The sequence below is a fragment of the Apaloderma vittatum genome, unplaced genomic scaffold (genome assembly GCF_000703405.1).
Source record: "Apaloderma vittatum isolate BGI_N311 unplaced genomic scaffold, ASM70340v1 scaffold10913, whole genome shotgun sequence".
NCBI classification, from domain to species: domain Eukaryota; kingdom Metazoa; phylum Chordata; class Aves; order Trogoniformes; family Trogonidae; genus Apaloderma; species Apaloderma vittatum.
In genome coordinates this window covers 30,747-48,453 of record NW_009708635.1, presented here as the reverse complement: position 1 = coordinate 48,453, position 17,707 = coordinate 30,747, and the positions used below count along the sequence as shown (strand labels likewise).

The window sequence follows — 17,707 nt, the reverse complement described above, 5'->3', positions numbered from 1 at the left end:
GTTTTTTTACTTAAATAAAACACAAGATCTAGGACATGGCTTTTGTAGCTTGAATTTCATCCATATCATGTTTGCAGTTGCCATTTCAAGTTGTGCTTTAGATAAAGCTCTTTCATAGAATCATAGAATGTTTATTTATGTTTAATTTTGTTATTGATCATAGGATTCTGTAGACAACATACAGGCTAAGCTGAGCAGTAGTTAATGTGGCAGTCAGAGGTTTAGTAAGAGACAGCGTTTGAAAGCTGAACCCAGACAAGACCTAAATGGGAAATAACCAGCACAGTTTTAATGGTGTAGGTTGCCAGTTAGTAGAACAACTTGCTTATGGTCATGACTGAAATTCTTGTATTTGGACTGGGAAGTTTTACTGTGGCTCAGACTGTGGGTAGGAGTTAGATAGGGAGGTCACTTGGGGAGACTGTGTCCTCCTTGTTCTGATGATTGGATTTTAAATAGCCAGTGTGGCACCCTCTGACCTTTGCACAGGTAAAGCTATAGCCAAAGGGTAGAGACAACCTAGTTAATTTTGGAGGTTTCAAATACCTGGCTAGTTCTATTAAAAGTGTACTGTTGGACTTTACATAAAAGATAATGCTTTCTATTTAAAATGTGTAGATTTGTCCCTGAATTTGTCTGGGAAACAGCAAAAAAGAGAGAGAGACAAGCCATGGGAAGGAAGGCAAAGAAAATCTGAGGGGCTTGGAGGAAACGAGGGTGTAGATTTGTCTCTCTACTTGAGAAAATGAGCCAAAAGCTTAGGGGAAAGACCTTAAAAAACCCAAGCCTACAGAAAGGCTCTGAAAGGACTGGGGAGGCAATGGGTCTGTTCATTTTATTCTCAGCCTATTTTTTTTTGGTAGTGACAGCAAGAGTATCCTTGGTTCTATGTGAGAGCTGAGTAATTACTTCCATTACTGTGAGGGTTTAATGCAAACAGCATGAGCCCAGGTGGTGTACAATAGAAGGCAAGAGAGGAAAAAGTGCATTCTACACAGATTCAAGTAAAAAAAGTAGATTGGATAATACCAGAGATGGTTGCTTCTTCCAGGATTTGCCTGTCCCCTAAGCTGCTGGCTTGACTTAAGTCACTACTGTCACTCAGATTGCCTTTGATTCAGACCGTGTGGACTAGGACACAGCAGCAGCACATTGCTGGCCCAACAGCTGCCAGGGAGCCCCTGAACAGCAGCCATTAAGCTGCTGAAAATTTAAATAATACGAGTTCTGGCTTCATGTAGTTTCAAAGCCTCACATAGTACCCAACAGATCAACTTGCTGGTTTTCTTCCCTGCATCCTGTAGCATCACTAGCGATGCAGTTTAACGAGTTAACTAGCAGCAACCCAAGTGAGTGAGAAAAGTGATTAGTTTATGTACATGGATCTTGAGGAGGATGAGATGCCTGCAGGTCTGTGAGGAGGTGAGGCTCCATGCATTCATGGGCAAATTCCAGGATAACTTGACTTACAGCGTGTACCTGACAACAAGATAGTTTTAATGGAAGGCGCCTTCCATTGCTAACCATATGCTGGGAGCAGAGTAGGAGGCACATGTTGTTTTTAGGGCATGACAGATTTTGAATTATCAGCAGATCCAAGAATAAAAATCACAAAGCTTTCCAAAAGGAGGGCAAAAAGGTGGATTATGACATTTAATTTCACTGATACTCAAATATTCCATTATTTAGCTTTCTGAGTTTCATACTATATTAAACATGTCACCTGTATGTGCAGTGCCATTTGAAAGACAGGGAATGTACCTGAGTCACTCATACAGGGCTGGCAGATTTGGTTTCAGAAAAACAAGCTACGACTCTACTTCATCAGTTTTTAAAAATGGATTATATTTTTTGAGCAAAGCAGGGATTCCTGGCAGGAGGGAGCTGTTGGCATGCAATAGAGAATTTCTGCAAGACCATAGAAGAGTGAGGATTCCAGGAAGCAGTGGTGCTTTGTCAGTATGTGAGCAGGTGCACAGATGTGTACACTCCTGATTCAAAAGCCAATCTGGATTTAAGGCAGCTCAATGCTTTAGAATAACTGAATATATAAAGATTATAATACCTGTCTTTCTCAAGTCCAGGTAAATTCTGCTGTTGCCTTTGATAGGGCCAGTTGTTTGCATCTAGGTTGTATCTCATTCAGCCTGATTACACCTTTTTTACAGAAGCTGTAGATATCCAGTATTTATCGAGAGAGAAATTATTTTCTAGGTGAATACATCCAGTGGTTCTGGAATTCGAAGACAGAAACTGTCTGACAAACAGAGATACCTCAAAGTGCCAGACTCACTACCAGAGCAGGCTGTGGCCACAGTCTAGATATTTTGATGTCCTCTCAACAGATTCTCACAGAGACGTACATGATCTTGTGCCTCTCCATAACCCCTTCTTTTTTGGTCATGCTTTCTGTAGTAGTCCCCAAATGATATGAAGGTTTCATAACTGGGGTGATCCCTTTTAATTGCCAAAAATATTTTTGAGACAAATCTGAAATTATACTGTGATGTCATGAATAACCGCAGCAAAGAGAATGAATTATGTAGTATTTGAAGTTTTCCTCCTGTTGCACTTTGAGGTGGAGTTTGGCTTAATCCACGTCATTCTGCCCCTGGTTGAAGATGCAACAGAGAGCACCACCACAAATGCTCATTGACTGCATTCAGGAATAAAAACAAGGTTTACACTAGGAGGTCCCCTTCTGATCTATGATGAGTTGGTTTCCAAAGATGTGTAAAGACTTTAGTTTGGGTGAAATACTCTCTGCAATGTCTATTTTTTATGACCTCCCTGGTCTAGTAGGAGGTGTCCCTGCCCATGGCAGGGGGGTTGGAACTGGATGATCTTTAAGTTCCTTTCCAACTCAAGCCATTTTATGAGGATTCTAGGATTGATTCTCTTCCAGAAACCTTCTGGTTTTCATAGTCAGAGTCAGGACAGGCAATAAGCACGTAGAAAAGAGGTCACCATCATCCTGCTTGGTGAGGGAAGGGTCCCCTACACGCTCTGTAGTGAGCACCCAGTAAACACCAGTGTTCTTTGCACCAGCGCTCAGCCGATGAGCATTGATCTGTCTGGGTGACAGCCTGAGGATGCTGGGCCTGAACCAAGAGGACAACTCGACTCCAACGACTTCCATGCTGCCTGTGGGGTGAGAGCAGACGTGCAGGCTTGAAGCGGTGTCAACCTTGGGCTGTTTGGGCTATAACTCAATTTTAACTTCTTTTTACTGTCGCCAGGAGGTGGAAGCCCTCTGCCAGCTGGAATTTGCAGACAGTGTTTATGCAATGTTTAATAGCAAGTCAGAAGGTTCATTACAAAAGCACCAGCGATTTTGCCACGAGTGCAGGCTTTATTTACTGAGATTATCCAGTTACAGAATATACAGGAAAAATCTTAGTGATCCTCCAGATTCAGGTGAACCTAAGGTTTTTACCTGAGATAACAGTTCTCTACTTGTTGTAGCAGATCCTATCTCTTTGCATATAGTAGGCTGAGGAAAACATATCTGCAAAATAAACTTTCAGACCTGTTTGACCGACTTGTAGCATTCCATCCTTAGGAGATGGTCACCAGAAAATAGCACGGAAATGAGGGAGAAACAACCAAGAAGAAATTGCCACTTTACAGGTGCAAGTGTCACATGGTGGAGGGAGAGTTTCAGTTGCTTCTCAAGGTAAGATGCAGCCAGTCAGCTGGTGTGCCCAAACTGGCCAAGGCAGACCAACAGACTGAGTACTCTTGAGATTATAACTGTGGGCCCTTTTGGTGAAGGTTGGATGTGAATGAATGTCCTGTTTCTAGTACAATTGGCTTCTGCTTTCTTCTGAAGTGCGTTGGTCTCACCTGAAGGACTTGCAGCCTCCGTGCTGTTGTTCATCCAGCTGATCTTGCAGCTGTCAAGCAGCGGTGCTATAACTCAGGCACAGTCTGGCATTGCCATCTTTCAGATGATGTTCATTTTGTGAATTAGCAAGGACCTAGAAATGGAAGTTTAACCTCTGCAGGGTGGGGTAAAAAGATGAAAAAAGCTATTTTGATCTGGTTCTGTCTTTGAAGATAAATAGGTAGAAAAGCCTCAGATAGTAGGTTAATGGGGATTGTGTGAATCAGGATGGTTAGGTAAGATTAGCTGGTTTGTGTGATCAGAAATTCAGAAAACTGTATCATGTCCCACTTCTTCATGCACTGCAATTGTGCTTTCAGTTATCACATTCTTTCTATGCCTTCAGGTGAGGACTTCTTGTTGCACTGGCTTTCTTAAATTACTGAGAAAATAGGTTTTGTTTAAATGTTAATAGGAGCAAGGAGTGCAAACATCCTATTTGTTTTGAATATTTCGATGATATGAGAAAGAACATCTTCAGACAATGAAATGTGATCAGCAACTCCTTTTCTACAGTGGTACAGACTCTGCTTCCAGTGGAAGCCCCTATATTTTCATAAATGATTTTAACATTTAAAATTTGGGAGCAGAGAATGAAAAATATATTTTTATTCTTAGTAAAACTATTTATATTTTAAATTTCACAGATACCAGCTATCTGATTAAAAACGTAGCTCAGAAGGCAGAGACATGTAAGGTTGCAATGGAGATGTCCTATAAGTTACACTATCTATTCTCACAGGAAGCCTGGACTAACTAGCAGGTCAGGCTGTGAGGATCTGGGGTACTACAACTTTCACTGCAGCTGCTCTGATGGTTTAAAGTTGTTCCCCACAAGAAGCAAAATTGTGTCTAGTAAGTCTGACCCTTCCTCTGCATTGCTTTTCTGGTCTGTCCTCTACCGGAAGTGGAGACAAGTGTGTGTCATTTAAAATGGCCAAGGTGAAGGGTGGATTTGGAGACATCTGTAAATGTTCACAAAAGTGGAAAGAAAGTAGAGTCCTGCACTGTACAATCTCTGTGGTCGCAGGAGTGTGTGGATTTATGTATTAGAAAAACAAGAGACTATCTAATCATAGGCCGGATGATAAAACATCGACTGAAAAGCCAATGCACCCTACTGTGTTTAGACCTGAAATTAAGAAAAAAAACCATGAACTTTTAGCAGGAGTCTTGTAAAAACAGGAGCAGTTCCACGTTGGCAGTTTTCACCAGCCCCTGCTCTGCATTCCAGGTTAGACAGCTGAAGAAGTTTAATTCTCCTTTGAAAAACTTTCCTTAAAATTAAAAGAAAATTGTGATGTTAGAAGAATTCAAGAAGAAGGAAAATTGGCTTCTGAAAATAAAACTTATTTTGTACCTAGTGCAAGCTAGGCACAGCTTTGTTGTCTGTCTGGAGAAATCTGGATTTGGGAGCATTTCTGGGGGATATGCTTTCAGCAAACATTCATTTACCAAGTGAAAACTGAAGTAAGAATGTGAAAGCTCAGCATCTGTATTGTTTAGCCCAGATTTAGTGATCTAATAGATTAATCCATAAGTTACCAATTAGTCCACCCTTCTGGTTCAATTCTGCCCTCCCCTGACAAATAAAAAAATAAAAGGACACCAGTTTGGTTTAGAAGTGCTGGAAAGCTTCATTAAGACGTAATGCTCTGATTTATGTCAGAATTAAAAGGGCAGGTATAGTGAAAGAGCAATTTAAAGAATTTTTGGAAAGAAAATGATGCTGATTAGAGCTCTAGGAACGCGTTACAGCACACATTTCGTAGGGTTTGGGGATGATGTTAAAGGAGGGGGCAGGCGTGAAGTCCAGCTCTGAGGTGGAAACGCCAGGGGGGAGGTGGAAGCTGAACTCCTGCAGGAGGCTGGTGAAGAAGAGGAAGAGCTCCATTTTGGCAAGAGTCTCACCGGCACAGATCCTCCGCCCTGGAATGAAATGCAGAATGATGAGAAGAGAGTCAGTGAGAGCTGCTTCTTCAATGGTTGGAAGAAATAAAATGCTCTGAGCAGCTCGTAGTCTGAGGAAGATTGGGGGGAATCCTGAAGGCTTGAAAAGTCATATCTGAGCCATGAATAAAGAACAAAGCAGCTCTTAAAACCTATTAAGTACTTAAAAACTATTAAGTACAAGAACTGTCTGAGAGAGAGGATACTTGATCTTCAGACCAAGTGATAACAAAGCCACCTAGTGATTTTTTTTTTCTTCTCCTTTGTGTAAGTGTTTGCATTTGGGGAATACAATATGAATTCCCTAATTCCAGTTTTCAATAAAATGTGTATTTTTCTTTTTTTTTTTTGCATTTTTCCTCTATTTGGTTCAGTTTTTGGATCCCAGACCAACTTTGGCAGGTCTAGTCTAGACTTTGGCTCTGTTAGTCTAGTCACAGGCAATTTTGCATATTAAATTCTATCAGAAAAGACCCTGGAGACTCCCAAAAGCTTTTCTCAATCATGGTCAAATTTGGCAGTTTGTAACTGGCTTAATCAGAGCATGGTGATTCAAGGCCAGAACTAGCAAAGACCTGAACTAAGATTTGTTTTTAACTCCTTTGTATGACAGGAAGCGGAAGAGCTATTGCGTGGCTGTGCTATGAAATAAATCCTCCAGGGAATGACTAGACCTGAAGCTACTTGAACTTGCTTTCAGCTAGGACATCTAGACTTAAGTCTAAAAAAAAAGGAGGACCGTGAATTGGAAGTATCACGAACCTTTCTATGAAAAATAATATTTACTTAATTTGGGGTGGTATGACAAGAAAAAAACCTTATTCAAGTATCATGCAGAGTTAAACATATACAAACGGCGTCTCTAAAAATTGCAGTTTTGTCGGTATGATTTATATGAATTTGAGCAGTGACTGAGCCTGCAAAGCAGGAGAAATACCAGAGAAGGAGTAATCATCACCAGGGTGAGAATCTCCAATGCTTTAACGAATGCTGATGTGTAAGCTTGGGTGAATGTCACGCTCTGTGGAAGCCTCAGAAGACAACCCCTTTCTGTCCTTTGATTTTGCACAGAATTTGGGTTTCTATATAAGGCAACTCTTTGTTGGCACAGTACATGAAGTCTTGATCCAAGCAGACATTATTTGTGGCTTTTTGAACGGGACGGGCAAAATAAAACGTGGTTCCCCAGGGAAGACACAGAAGCCATGTTTCCTGTGTGCTTTGTGTGTGGTCACAGGCAATGCAGGTGGGTATGGTAAGAGTAAGAGACAATGCCAAGGCCCCAGTAGTTGTGGGCTGCAGATTACAATGCAGAAATGTGTTACACAAACCATCATGAAATTTGCTGAAAATACTCCTCATATTTAAGAAGACACTACAGCTTCTCATCTATAATCAGAATACTAACAGAAACCAATAAAATCCAGAGGAGGGAGCAATCATCAAACATTTGGGAGCACTTTCTCTTATCGTAGTTGTGTCCCCAGAAATCTGTGAAATACGGGTTTTAAAATAGTCCTCAGAAAACGACCATATTGAGGCAACGCTTCAGGAACAGAGAAACACACTGGTACAAGCAGTTCTTGTCTAAGATCTGAACTTGCAGCAGCAGTAAAGGAAAAGAGAAGGCACCTGCTGAAAAAGGCATGAAAGCGTCTTTCTTCACAAATTTTCCGTTGGCATCAAGAAAGTGCTCAGGATAGAACATGTCTGGTTTCTCCCACTGTGATTTGTCTTTCAGGACAGAGGTCAGCAAGGGGATGATGTAGGTTCCCTGCAAAATTAGACAGTGGAATTAATCCGTGGAGAAATATTGCATTGGCAGTCATGGCAGTAAGACGCTGAGATTGTCCACCTGGAGAAAGAGTTTATTCCAACTGCTGTTATGTGGCTTCGTTAGGGAATTCATATTTATCCCATTATCCAGGTTTGAGAAAGAGGAAATGCTGAAAGAAACAATCCTGTAGGCATCTGACCTTGGGAATGAAATAGCCTTTGAGAGTGACATCTGCAGCAGTCTCATGAGGCAAATCCAATGGCAGGATGTTAGCGAACCTCTGAACTTCGTGGATGACAGCATCTGTATATGGCATCTGAGTTCGATGCTCGATCCGTGGTGGGTTTGACCCTATCACTTGCTCTATCTCTTCTTGGACCTTTCCTGAGGAGAGAATCTATTATAAGAAAGAGGCAAGGATTCATCCCCAAGACACATGGTGCTTTACTGATGCAAAGTATAAAAAAACATGAGTGAAAACCAAAATTTCCCCAAAAATTTTTTTTACCTTTCAGAAATTGTGGGAGATGAACAGAACTACAGTGTTTGCTTATTTCTTTATGGGTGAGAAATGTAAAGACTTGTATTGTTTTGCCCTCCCTTCTGCCTGAAATGTCTTGTTCTGACCAAGAGCTCTCGCAGAAACCTCACTTGAGTCCTAGCAACCCTGTACCATAAACCAGAATGGAGAGTCAAAGAGCAATTCCCTGACTCTTCTCAGGTATTTAAAGCCCCAGTACAGCCCATTTAACATCTGCATAGGCCTTTGGCTTATCAACAACCTGTTTCTGAAGAAAACCTGAAACAATTTCATTGTCCAACACAGGACAGCTCTCTTCTTTTTAATTCATGAGATTTTGCTGAGCAAAGGACCTGACCTACATGAACTCTGTTAATAATCTACTGTTAGGCTGCCTAGTGTGCCCCTCACTGAGTCTGAACTATAGGGCACAGTGATACTTAGACAATAATTAGCTGAAAATCCTGGCTTTTTGTACCTTAGTGCATTAGCAGGTATGCTGACCCTCCAGGTTTCAGTTCCTAATACACCGAGTATAACAGCATCAGTTGTAAAAAACTTCACTTACTCTGAATTTCAGGGTACTTCAGCATCAGCAGAAAGCCCCAGTATAATGTGGTGGAAATTGTCTCGAGGCCAGCAGTAAAGAGATTGCTCAGCAAGCTTAGCAAGTTGCCATTATGGAAATACCCATTGGTAGTGGATTTCTCCTGAGAGAAGTGGTTGAGATAAAAGGATGAAAAGGTAAATCTTTACATGTGAAAATTTATGTAATTTATATAGCTAAAACTTTACTAAGAAATTCTATAGTTAAAGAAGTGTGAAAGACAAAGAAGAGCTTTGGGCTTGTAACTGGAGAAGACTTTTGACATAGTTTTTGTGTTTTGCCTGATCTCTGTGTTTACTGAGTCCAGTTGCAAAGACAGATGGTTTCTCTATGAAGAAGCTAACCCAGACATATCAGAGACCCCTATTAAGGATCCGAGTAAAGCCTAGGTAGTGCTTTTGTTCTGTAAAGCTTTTGAAAGAGCCAGAAGGGCTAGGACGACAGATCGGATAAAATGATGCAGCCTCAATATATTGATAGAGTCTGAAGAAAAGGATAAATAAGGATAAATGTTTCCTAATTAAAAGGGACTGGAACTGCAACAGAGTAAAGTATCTGTTCAACCCTACCAGTATGAGTGTTTTGTCAAAGGTACATTCCCTAAAGGACTATAACTATAATTATAAGGTCTGAAAGGAAATCGTAAATGTCTTCATATAACCATAAAAGTTGAAATAAATGAGAGAAGATTCAGTTACCTCCTGCTGTTTAACCAGGAAAGCATCAATAAAACTTCTTTGATCATTTCTGTCCAGGTTCTTGAGATGCTCTACAAAAGTATGTTGTACATAAGCGTGGAATTCCTCTTTGTTTTTGAGAAGAGCTTTGTTAGCCCTTAGGAGGGATCCAAGGTATGGAAACATGTTGTATATCTACAAGAGCAAAAGATGATAGAATTTACCAGCCAGGGGTCTGAAAACACTGCAGAAACAAATTAATAATATTGTGCCCATTTTGCAGGTACAAAGACAAAGACTTAGTATTTTGTTCTTTAGAACATAAAAAAGTGACTGGATGAATTCGTGGTAGAAAATCCATCAGGGAGCTCTGAATATGTGGAAAACAGCCCGAAATTACTCTTTCGTAGGAGTAGTCCAAATGTTAGACACCTTCAACTAGCTACGAGGGACATGGAAATGTGGGCCAACAACTTTTCTGTCGTTTTAGCCAGCTCTTTCACTAATTGTTTTTTTCTCTTCTGTTTCAAAACCTAAAGGGACGGAAGTGAATCTGGTGTGTGGCAGCATTACATGTGAGTATCAGTATTTATTACCGATTGGGACGTTTCAGTGCATTAGAAACTTGGGAAAATAGGTTTTGTAATGGACATCCTTGTTACAGGTAGACCACATACTCTTGAGCTTGAGGGTGTGTACTGTTATGCCTGGTCACCTGGTATGTGGGAGCCATCATTTTTGGGAATGCTGAGCTTGCTGTTCATGCACTACATGGTCTGATTTTTTCAGTCCAGATTCAGCACTCTTTGTTTTCAAAAGGCTGGGGGTTTGACTGTTGACTTCAAGATCCCCAGACTGTCTCTCAAACTTTATTTTCTCCCAGAAAGCATTTGTAGACATATTATCTCTCGGAGTCTCAGATCTGCTGCATGGTAGCAGTCGATTCCCAGTGGAACAGCAACGTAAAAATATTTATCATTACCGTAACCACAGGTTTCCCAGCAAGCCTCATGTTTTCATTGGTCAAATGTACAAGTTTCACAAATCTGGAGTCTTTGTAGTCAAATCGTTTTCCAAGTAATATTGACACAATTATGTTAGCAACTGCTGCATTAAGTATTTTCCTAGCGTCAAAGGGCTTTCCTATACAATGAACAAAAAAATATATTACGTTGTGTCAAAAGATGTGATTTGTAAATGTAAATGTAATTCTAGTTATTACTATTTATTTCCTATGATTGATTACTATTATTGATTATAATTCAATGTTAGAATACCATGCCAAGAAACAAAAATGCCAGAGGAGCCAAATTTGTCAAATTGATTTAGCCTGAATTACACTTCTTAAAAAGTTCTGAACTTGAAAAGGTTACTGGCAAGCCTCCAGGTCCCTGAACAAAACTTTAGAGGTTTGAAGAACAAATCATCTGCCCACCTTCTTGTGACCTGATGGTGTCGGCCAGATACCCGTACTCCTCCACAATGCGGTCCTCAATGGCCTTTTTTCCCATTCCAAAGTCTCTTAAGGTTGTGAGAGTGAATCTTCGCATCACCTTCCAGTTTTCACCATGAGCGAAAACAATCCCTGTCACAAAAAGAACATTTCAAGAAGGTTTTAAATAACTAATTTGTAAACAGTGTAGGCATTTAATAGCAGTCACTTTTTAAACAAGCTAAATTTTTTCTATCTGAGGAGAAAACGACTGCCCCTTAAGTGTTTTCTGGCCTCAACACTAAGTTTAGTGCACACAAAGAAAGGAAAGAAGGAAAAAACTAGTTAAGCGGTATTTAATCAAGTCTTAAGAAGAATATATATATATGAGAGGCACTTGTCACCGAAATAAAGAGGACATTGGAGATTCAAGTCCAAACTGCTGGCCATTATACTTTGGAAGAGGAATCAAACTGAGATCTCATGTCTCTGATGTCTGCAGAGGGAATTTACCTAAGCACAAATGTCTAAAATTTAGGCAGTGTCTTAAAAGCTCCTTGATTAGTTTCCTTGATGAAAATATTACACCATGTAACTATTGACTTTAGACGTTTTTCCGAGAAAAAAATAAGTATTCCTGAATTTGTCCTTGGTCTTTGGAGATGTAAGTATGAAACTCTCATGCAAAATTAGAATGATGCTTGAGTGTGAAATTCTCATATGAAAAGCCATGTCAGGATGAAAATTATTTATTTAATTATTATTTTTTTTAAAAAAAAATTAAAATAAATCCCCAGTTCTCCATGAGTTCCATATTATTCTGACATTCACATTTTTCAAAGCATTATTCACCACTTGAAATGAGAAGCAGTTGTACAATACTCGTTTCAGGGAGGGAAAATTCTATGACTAGCCCAAATCAACAGAAGTCCAGAACCATATCTTGAGGGCTAGAAATGCCTTCCCTGGCATGCATGCCACTGTTTGAAAAGACCTTTTGAATTAGCCAAGCTGATAAGGAAAAATAAAACCAACTTACCATTTCCTTGGGTCAAATCTTCAAAGATTGGGATTTTAGGTCTCTCTGCAAATGCATCTGCCTGGTTTACAAGAGCTTCCTTCACTGTCTCATACCCAGAAATCACAACTATTTTCCTTTGCCCCATCTGAACACTGAAGACTGGACCGTATACTTTTGACAGCTGCCAGAAGAAGATAACAGTGATTTCCAGCTCTTACAGCTTACAGAGTAATTCACCACCCTTGCAGTTCTGCTTATTTCCCTGTCCTGCCTCCAAGTTACTAAAATGTTAAACGTTTCTCTTATTTACCTGTTCAAACCTTTGCTGCCATTATTTTATGAAAAAAAAATCCTGAATGGGTTTCTGGGCTAGGATCTAGCATTAGGTAAATTCTCGCTTTTCATATATGACTACATCCACCATTTATCTGTCTCAGAGTCAGCATTTGGCCTAAGTTGGTACATTTTTAGCTTATCTGAGGCTTTTCCTGACTGCTCTTATTTCCTAGTGTTTGCACACATAAGTAGAAGGCAGCTATTTAGCAGTGAAATGCAAAATGTTTAACAACTGATGTGCAAGTCCTCCAGCCAACTATATGAAATAACATAGGAGCAGTGATGTGTCTGAATTAAGACACCTTTGATGGTGATCTCTTTATCCCAGTGTGGCAGAATACGATCTTTTCAAAGGGTGTTCCCCAGTAAGGACTTCCCAGTGCTTGCCGTGGTAATGCTCTGCATGAGCATATGGTCTCCAGTTGCATTTAAACACCAGACGTGTGTGAATAGTAAACATTGAGCTAAGCTCAAGTCAGAGGACCAACCTCCTGCCTTAGAATTATTGAATTACAGCAGAGAAGTGTTGGTTCTGCTGCCCTGAGAAGAGGTGGGGCTTATTTTTCCCAACACATTTAGGCTTCCTTAGTAATTTTCCAGATACTGCATCTGACTGGTCTTTTGTGGATGTTACACACATACAGATGTGTAGGTGCAGATATACAGATTGTATATGCAAATAACCCTTTTAAAATAGTCAGCAAGGAGGACATGCAGTTTCAGTGTCTAAGTTGGAAAAACTCCGAGAAATGAGCAGGTTCTGAGAAGTCTTCTGACTCAAAATCAGGTTAAGTGATTTGCTTATATCTTTGCTGTCTATTATGTCAGCTGTTTGTCCTGAATATTAAGAGTATGTAGTTATCTTCAGCCTTTCGTGAAGGAAGGACAAAAGGGGAATGAGAAGAGTTGCTGAAGCAGTGAGAGCAGGAAGCTGCAGTCACACCACCAGACGCATTAATCAGTGGAAGGTGGAGGGAGTTAGAGCATATAGGGAGTTAGAACACATATCAATATCAGTCCTATGCAGTAACCTTTTTCTCAAAATGACTGCAATAATAAGGCAAATACTTGTTTTTCATCTGAGAATTGTTTCAGGCTGAAACCTAGATGCATGAAGTTGCATGGAGAAAACATTACAATAAAAAACAAAGCTTCCTACATTCAGCTTTCTGCTCCAGTAACCGTGTCCTGTCGCTTGCTAAGGGTCATGTAAAAGGCAATAGGAGAAACTATCTGACATCGAGAACTTTGGTGCTTGGGAGTGTGTGCAGTTGTGGGACTAATAGAAAAGATAATAACTACCTGTAGATAGGTCTCGTAGGGTCTCTTCAAATCAAACAAATGTAGATTTCCAATGATAGGTAATGCTCTTGGTCCTGGGGGAAAATTCTTTATCCGGTGGTTATTCCAGAAACCTCCTATTTTCAAAATTAGTAGAAAAGCCAGGATCAACACTAAGCCAATGGAAGTGCTGCTGCTCCAGTCCATCTCTGTTCAGCTAAGTATTTGCCACAGAAGAGAAATGAGAAAATAAGAACTCTGGATCTTTGTCCTCCTGCAAAATATTCCTGCGAGAGACGCTTGTAGTAGCTCAGAACCCTCTTTCCGAGTCAAGGGTATGGTATCCTTGCGATTGGTGACTGTTCTTGTCCTCTTCCCCTATGCTTACTGATGAATCCTGAATACAGTACGGAGGCAGGGAAATGTCTGATAGCTGTGTGTCTATGACTGGCTGAGCAAATATCTCACTGTCAAAGTCCATGAGCATGCAGAAACATAGGTCATCAGCCCGGTGTTTGGTACAAAGGTCATGAACTCTGCATGCTCTTCAGGTTACTGATTAGTTATTTTTTCATAATTAGCACAGACACAGCCTTGATACCCACAGAGCTGAAATCAGAATGCCAATGCCCAAGTGGTTAGTTGCACAAATATATGGTGTTATTTTAAAAGTGCTTAGGTGTTGATAGAATTCTGTTCCAACTGAATTCATTTAGAATTTCAAATCACAGAATTACCGAATTGTTACAGGTGGAAGGGCCTATTGGAGGTCTCCTAGTCTAACCCCCTTGCTAGGGCCACCTGGAGCTAGAATATCCAAGACTTATGTTTAGACACCTTCTGAATATCTCCAAGGAGAGAGGCTTCACAACCTCCTGGGGCAATGTGTGTGAGTGCTTTGTCACTCTCCCAGTAAGAAGGTGTTTGCTGATGTTCAGAGGGAAGCTCCTGTGCTTCTATTTGTGCTGCCTGCCGCTTGTCCTGTCACTGAAAAGATCCTGGCTCTGTCTTCTTTGTTCCATTCCTTCAGGTCTTTATATATAGATCCTCCCAATCCTTTTCTTCTCCAGGCTAAAGATTCCCAGCTCTCTCAGCCTTTCCTCATAAGAGGGTTATTCCAGTCCCTTCATCATCTTCATAGCCTTTAGCTGGACTCTCTCCAGTACATCCATGTCTTTTTTGCACTGAGAGTTCCAGAACTAGACCCATCACTCCAGGTGTGGCTGCATCAGTGCTGAGTCCAGGGGAAGGGTCACTTCCCTTGACCTTCTGACAACACTCCTCCTAATGCAGCTTAAAATACCAATAGCCTTCTTTGTGGCAAGGGCACATTGTTGACTCGTGTTCACCTTGATGTCCACTAGGTCTTTTTCTGCCAATCTGCTTTCCAGCTGGGCAGCCCCCAGAATGTATTCATGCCTTGGGTTGTTCCTCCCCAGGTGCAGGACTTTGCACTTCTCCTTGCTGAGCTTCATAATGTTCCTCTCAGCCCATCTCTCCAGCCTGTTGAGGTCCCTCTAGATGATGTCACAACCTTCTGGTACATGAGCTACTCCTCCCAAGTTGTTGTCATCAGCAACTTTGCTGAGGGTACAATCTGATGCATTATTCAAATGAAGACACTAAGCAGAACTGGACTCAGTACTGCCTCCTGGCTTACTCTGCTAATTCCTGGCTCCCAACTGGTCTTCGTGCCACTGATCATTAACCTTTGGGCCTGGCTTTTCAGCAACTTTTCCACAAACCTCATTGACTCATAGGAGAGTCAGTCAGAGTTAATTCTTGAGCTGTGGAGAGGAGAGGAGAGGAGAGGAGAGGAGAGATGTCTATGAAGAGTCTGAGAGGCCAACTCCAATGGGAGAGGAGTCTTAGATGTCCAGATCCCTTCAGAGCCCTAAAACCAAAGTGAAAAAGCTACTGAAAAAGGCACAGAACCATCTTTCTTCACAAAATTCCCCTGTGAGTTGAGGAAGTGGTCAGGGTAGATGACTGGTTTCAGGGAATCATAGAATGGTTCCGAATCTACTCTCTTTTAGTTTAAAACCTTTACTCCTCATCCTATCACTACAGGCCCTACTTCTAGGGTCCTCCTTTGTCAAAAAGAAGACAAAGAATTCCTTAAAAATGGTGGTTGGGTTACCTAAAGGGATCTATCTCCCTACTCTGCTTTTTGAGAGAACCTCAAGGACTGATTTCTCTGGGGCAGCAATCTTCTGAAAAAAGGCAGAGGACAGTGGCAAGTACTTAGTGGATGAGGGTCTGGGTTATTATGGAAAGATTACAAGGAGAACTGGAGAACAAAACTGCATGGTTTATTTTGCCCTTTTTGTTTTAAAGACATAAAGATAAATATTGAAAGCATTGATCTGAAAGATTTACTGGCAGTAATTGGTAGTTTCTTAGCCAAGTATTTCTTTGTGGTCAACATTTACAATCAGTGAATGAAGGACCCTCCTAATACCCAAGTAGGATTTTGAGTGATGAGCTTCAGGTATTGAGGATAAGATTTATACAACCTGTCTGCAATTGGAATCTTGTTTCATATACTTCAATACTTTATGTTTGTAAATTATGCACAAAATACTCCTAAAATCTTTACATATGCAATATTTACATTGTTATGTGGCTTCTCAGTTTTTTACAAAAATGATTGTATGAAAACATTGAAAGAATGAAAGATGTTTTCTAGCCAACAGGGTAGAAAAAAGTCTGATGTTGCACATCTGCAAAAGAGCATATCTGAACTAAGGTTTATTACAACGAATGTATTTTCGCTCATAGATAAAAATCTGACATATGTAGTAGTAGACAGCTGATATAACATATGGGAAAACCCAGCCTGGTGTCTTTCTAAAGTTTTTTAAGGAATAGTGCATCAGCAGAACCAGAAATACCTCTGCTATTTTATGAGAGGAGTTTTTCCTTTGAACCTGGTAAGTAAGACTTGAAATAATGTGATAATATAGAAAAGTCTTGTAATTTCATCCACTGTAGCTTGTCCTTCTGAGACATCAGTGGTAGCTTTCTCTGAATAATGCCTAGAGGCACTGTTAGATTTTCATCTCCCATCCATTGCCTCTCAATGGATCACCTCATGTAGGCAGGCAGAAATGTGTGACTGCTCCCAGCTACTCTCGTCTCATAGAGCTCCTTCAGATGCCTCGATTTTTGTTTCTCTTAATTGAGAAGCCATTATCATCACTTCTCAGGTGGAATTCATTTAGCTTAATTTAAGTTCAATTTTCTTCCTTCTGCTTTCTTTGTTTTAGGAGTCAGTGACTTCAAAGATACTGACTCTCCGCTGAGTCTTCTGTAGGTTGAAGACAGGTGCGTTCTGATCAGTTCCTAACAACTCATTCTTTTTATTGGAGCTAGCATTTAGTTTAATTTATGTCTATTGATATTAATAGTGCTACTCTCCACTTACTAATTTTGGATGTAAAAGGACATATTATGTAATTACCTGTTTGTCATAGTTCTTACTCAGTTCCCTTATCGTGTCCTTGAAACAATCTAAATAAATCCAATAATGAATTTTTTTACCCTTTCATTTTCTTCTCCTTTTCAATAAATACACTAATAAAGAATCTTTATACTCATATTGCCATGTAGGTATACCTCAGCAATCACTATATTCTGTGCTTTGCCATGGAAGTTATTTCAACATTTTGGATTTTGTCATAACCAGTCTTCAAAATACAACACATTTACTCCCTCATCAAAAATAGTACAACACATTTTATTGAAAAGTTAATCAGGGATGCTCTGGTGAAAACCTGGTTAGAATCCAAATAAATAATATCAGTCAATTGCTTGTTCGTTACTCCTGTGCAGTGGAAGGATGTGACTGTAACTCCAAAATCTTGTTAAATATGGTATCCTGTAATAGGCTTGAAACACAAAGATTGTTTCAATGGCTATATGGACTCAGCGATGACAAAAGGTAAAATGCAGATAATTTTGTAGAGCAGTTTGTGTTTTGTTGTTTGGGGTTTTTTTCTGAAGAACAAATATGTTGAAAGGATCTAATTAATTCATTGGAGCTTAGCATAATGACTATGTATTCTAAAAACAAGCTTGCTTTATATTACAAAAATAGAGCTATCTGCAGCTCCTTCTTGAAAACCTAGCCTGGTTAGGATAATACTCAGGTGGTATTTTTTAGAATTAGAAACTGAAAAGAACATAATTAGGACAAATATTCCAGGTGAATTATTTTT

The 17,707-nt window shown here is 40.1% G+C and overlaps 1 protein-coding gene across 1 annotated transcript; it reads right to left on the bottom strand.

The window, feature by feature from the left end:
* Positions 1–5,627: 5,627 nt before the first annotated feature.
* Positions 5,628–13,694, bottom strand: LOC104271836 (cytochrome P450 2K1-like). Its single transcript, XM_009866634.1, has 9 exons — positions 13,509–13,694; positions 11,889–12,051; positions 10,853–11,002; positions 10,400–10,560; positions 9,439–9,612; positions 8,702–8,843; positions 7,813–7,997; positions 7,469–7,610; positions 5,628–5,815 (listed from the first exon to the last, which is right to left on the bottom strand). Exons 1-9 carry the CDS (start codon positions 13,692–13,694, stop codon positions 5,628–5,630), a joined length of 1,491 nt encoding a protein of 496 aa, XP_009864936.1.
* Between the last annotated feature and the right edge of the window lie 4,013 nt (positions 13,695–17,707).

Coding starts and splice junctions, on each gene's coding strand:
- LOC104271836 (XM_009866634.1), bottom strand. CDS start 13,694: ATGGACTGGAGCAGCAGCACTTCCATTGGCTTAGTGTTGATCCTGGCT. Junction 7,998..8,701: donor GAAGTACCCTGAAATTCAGA/GTAAGTGAAGTT, acceptor TTCTCTCCTCAG/GAAAGGTCCAAGAAGAGATA. Junction 5,816..7,468: donor TTTCATGCCTTTTTCAGCAG/GTGCCTTCTCTT, acceptor ATTTCATTCCAG/GGCGGAGGATCTGTGCCGGT.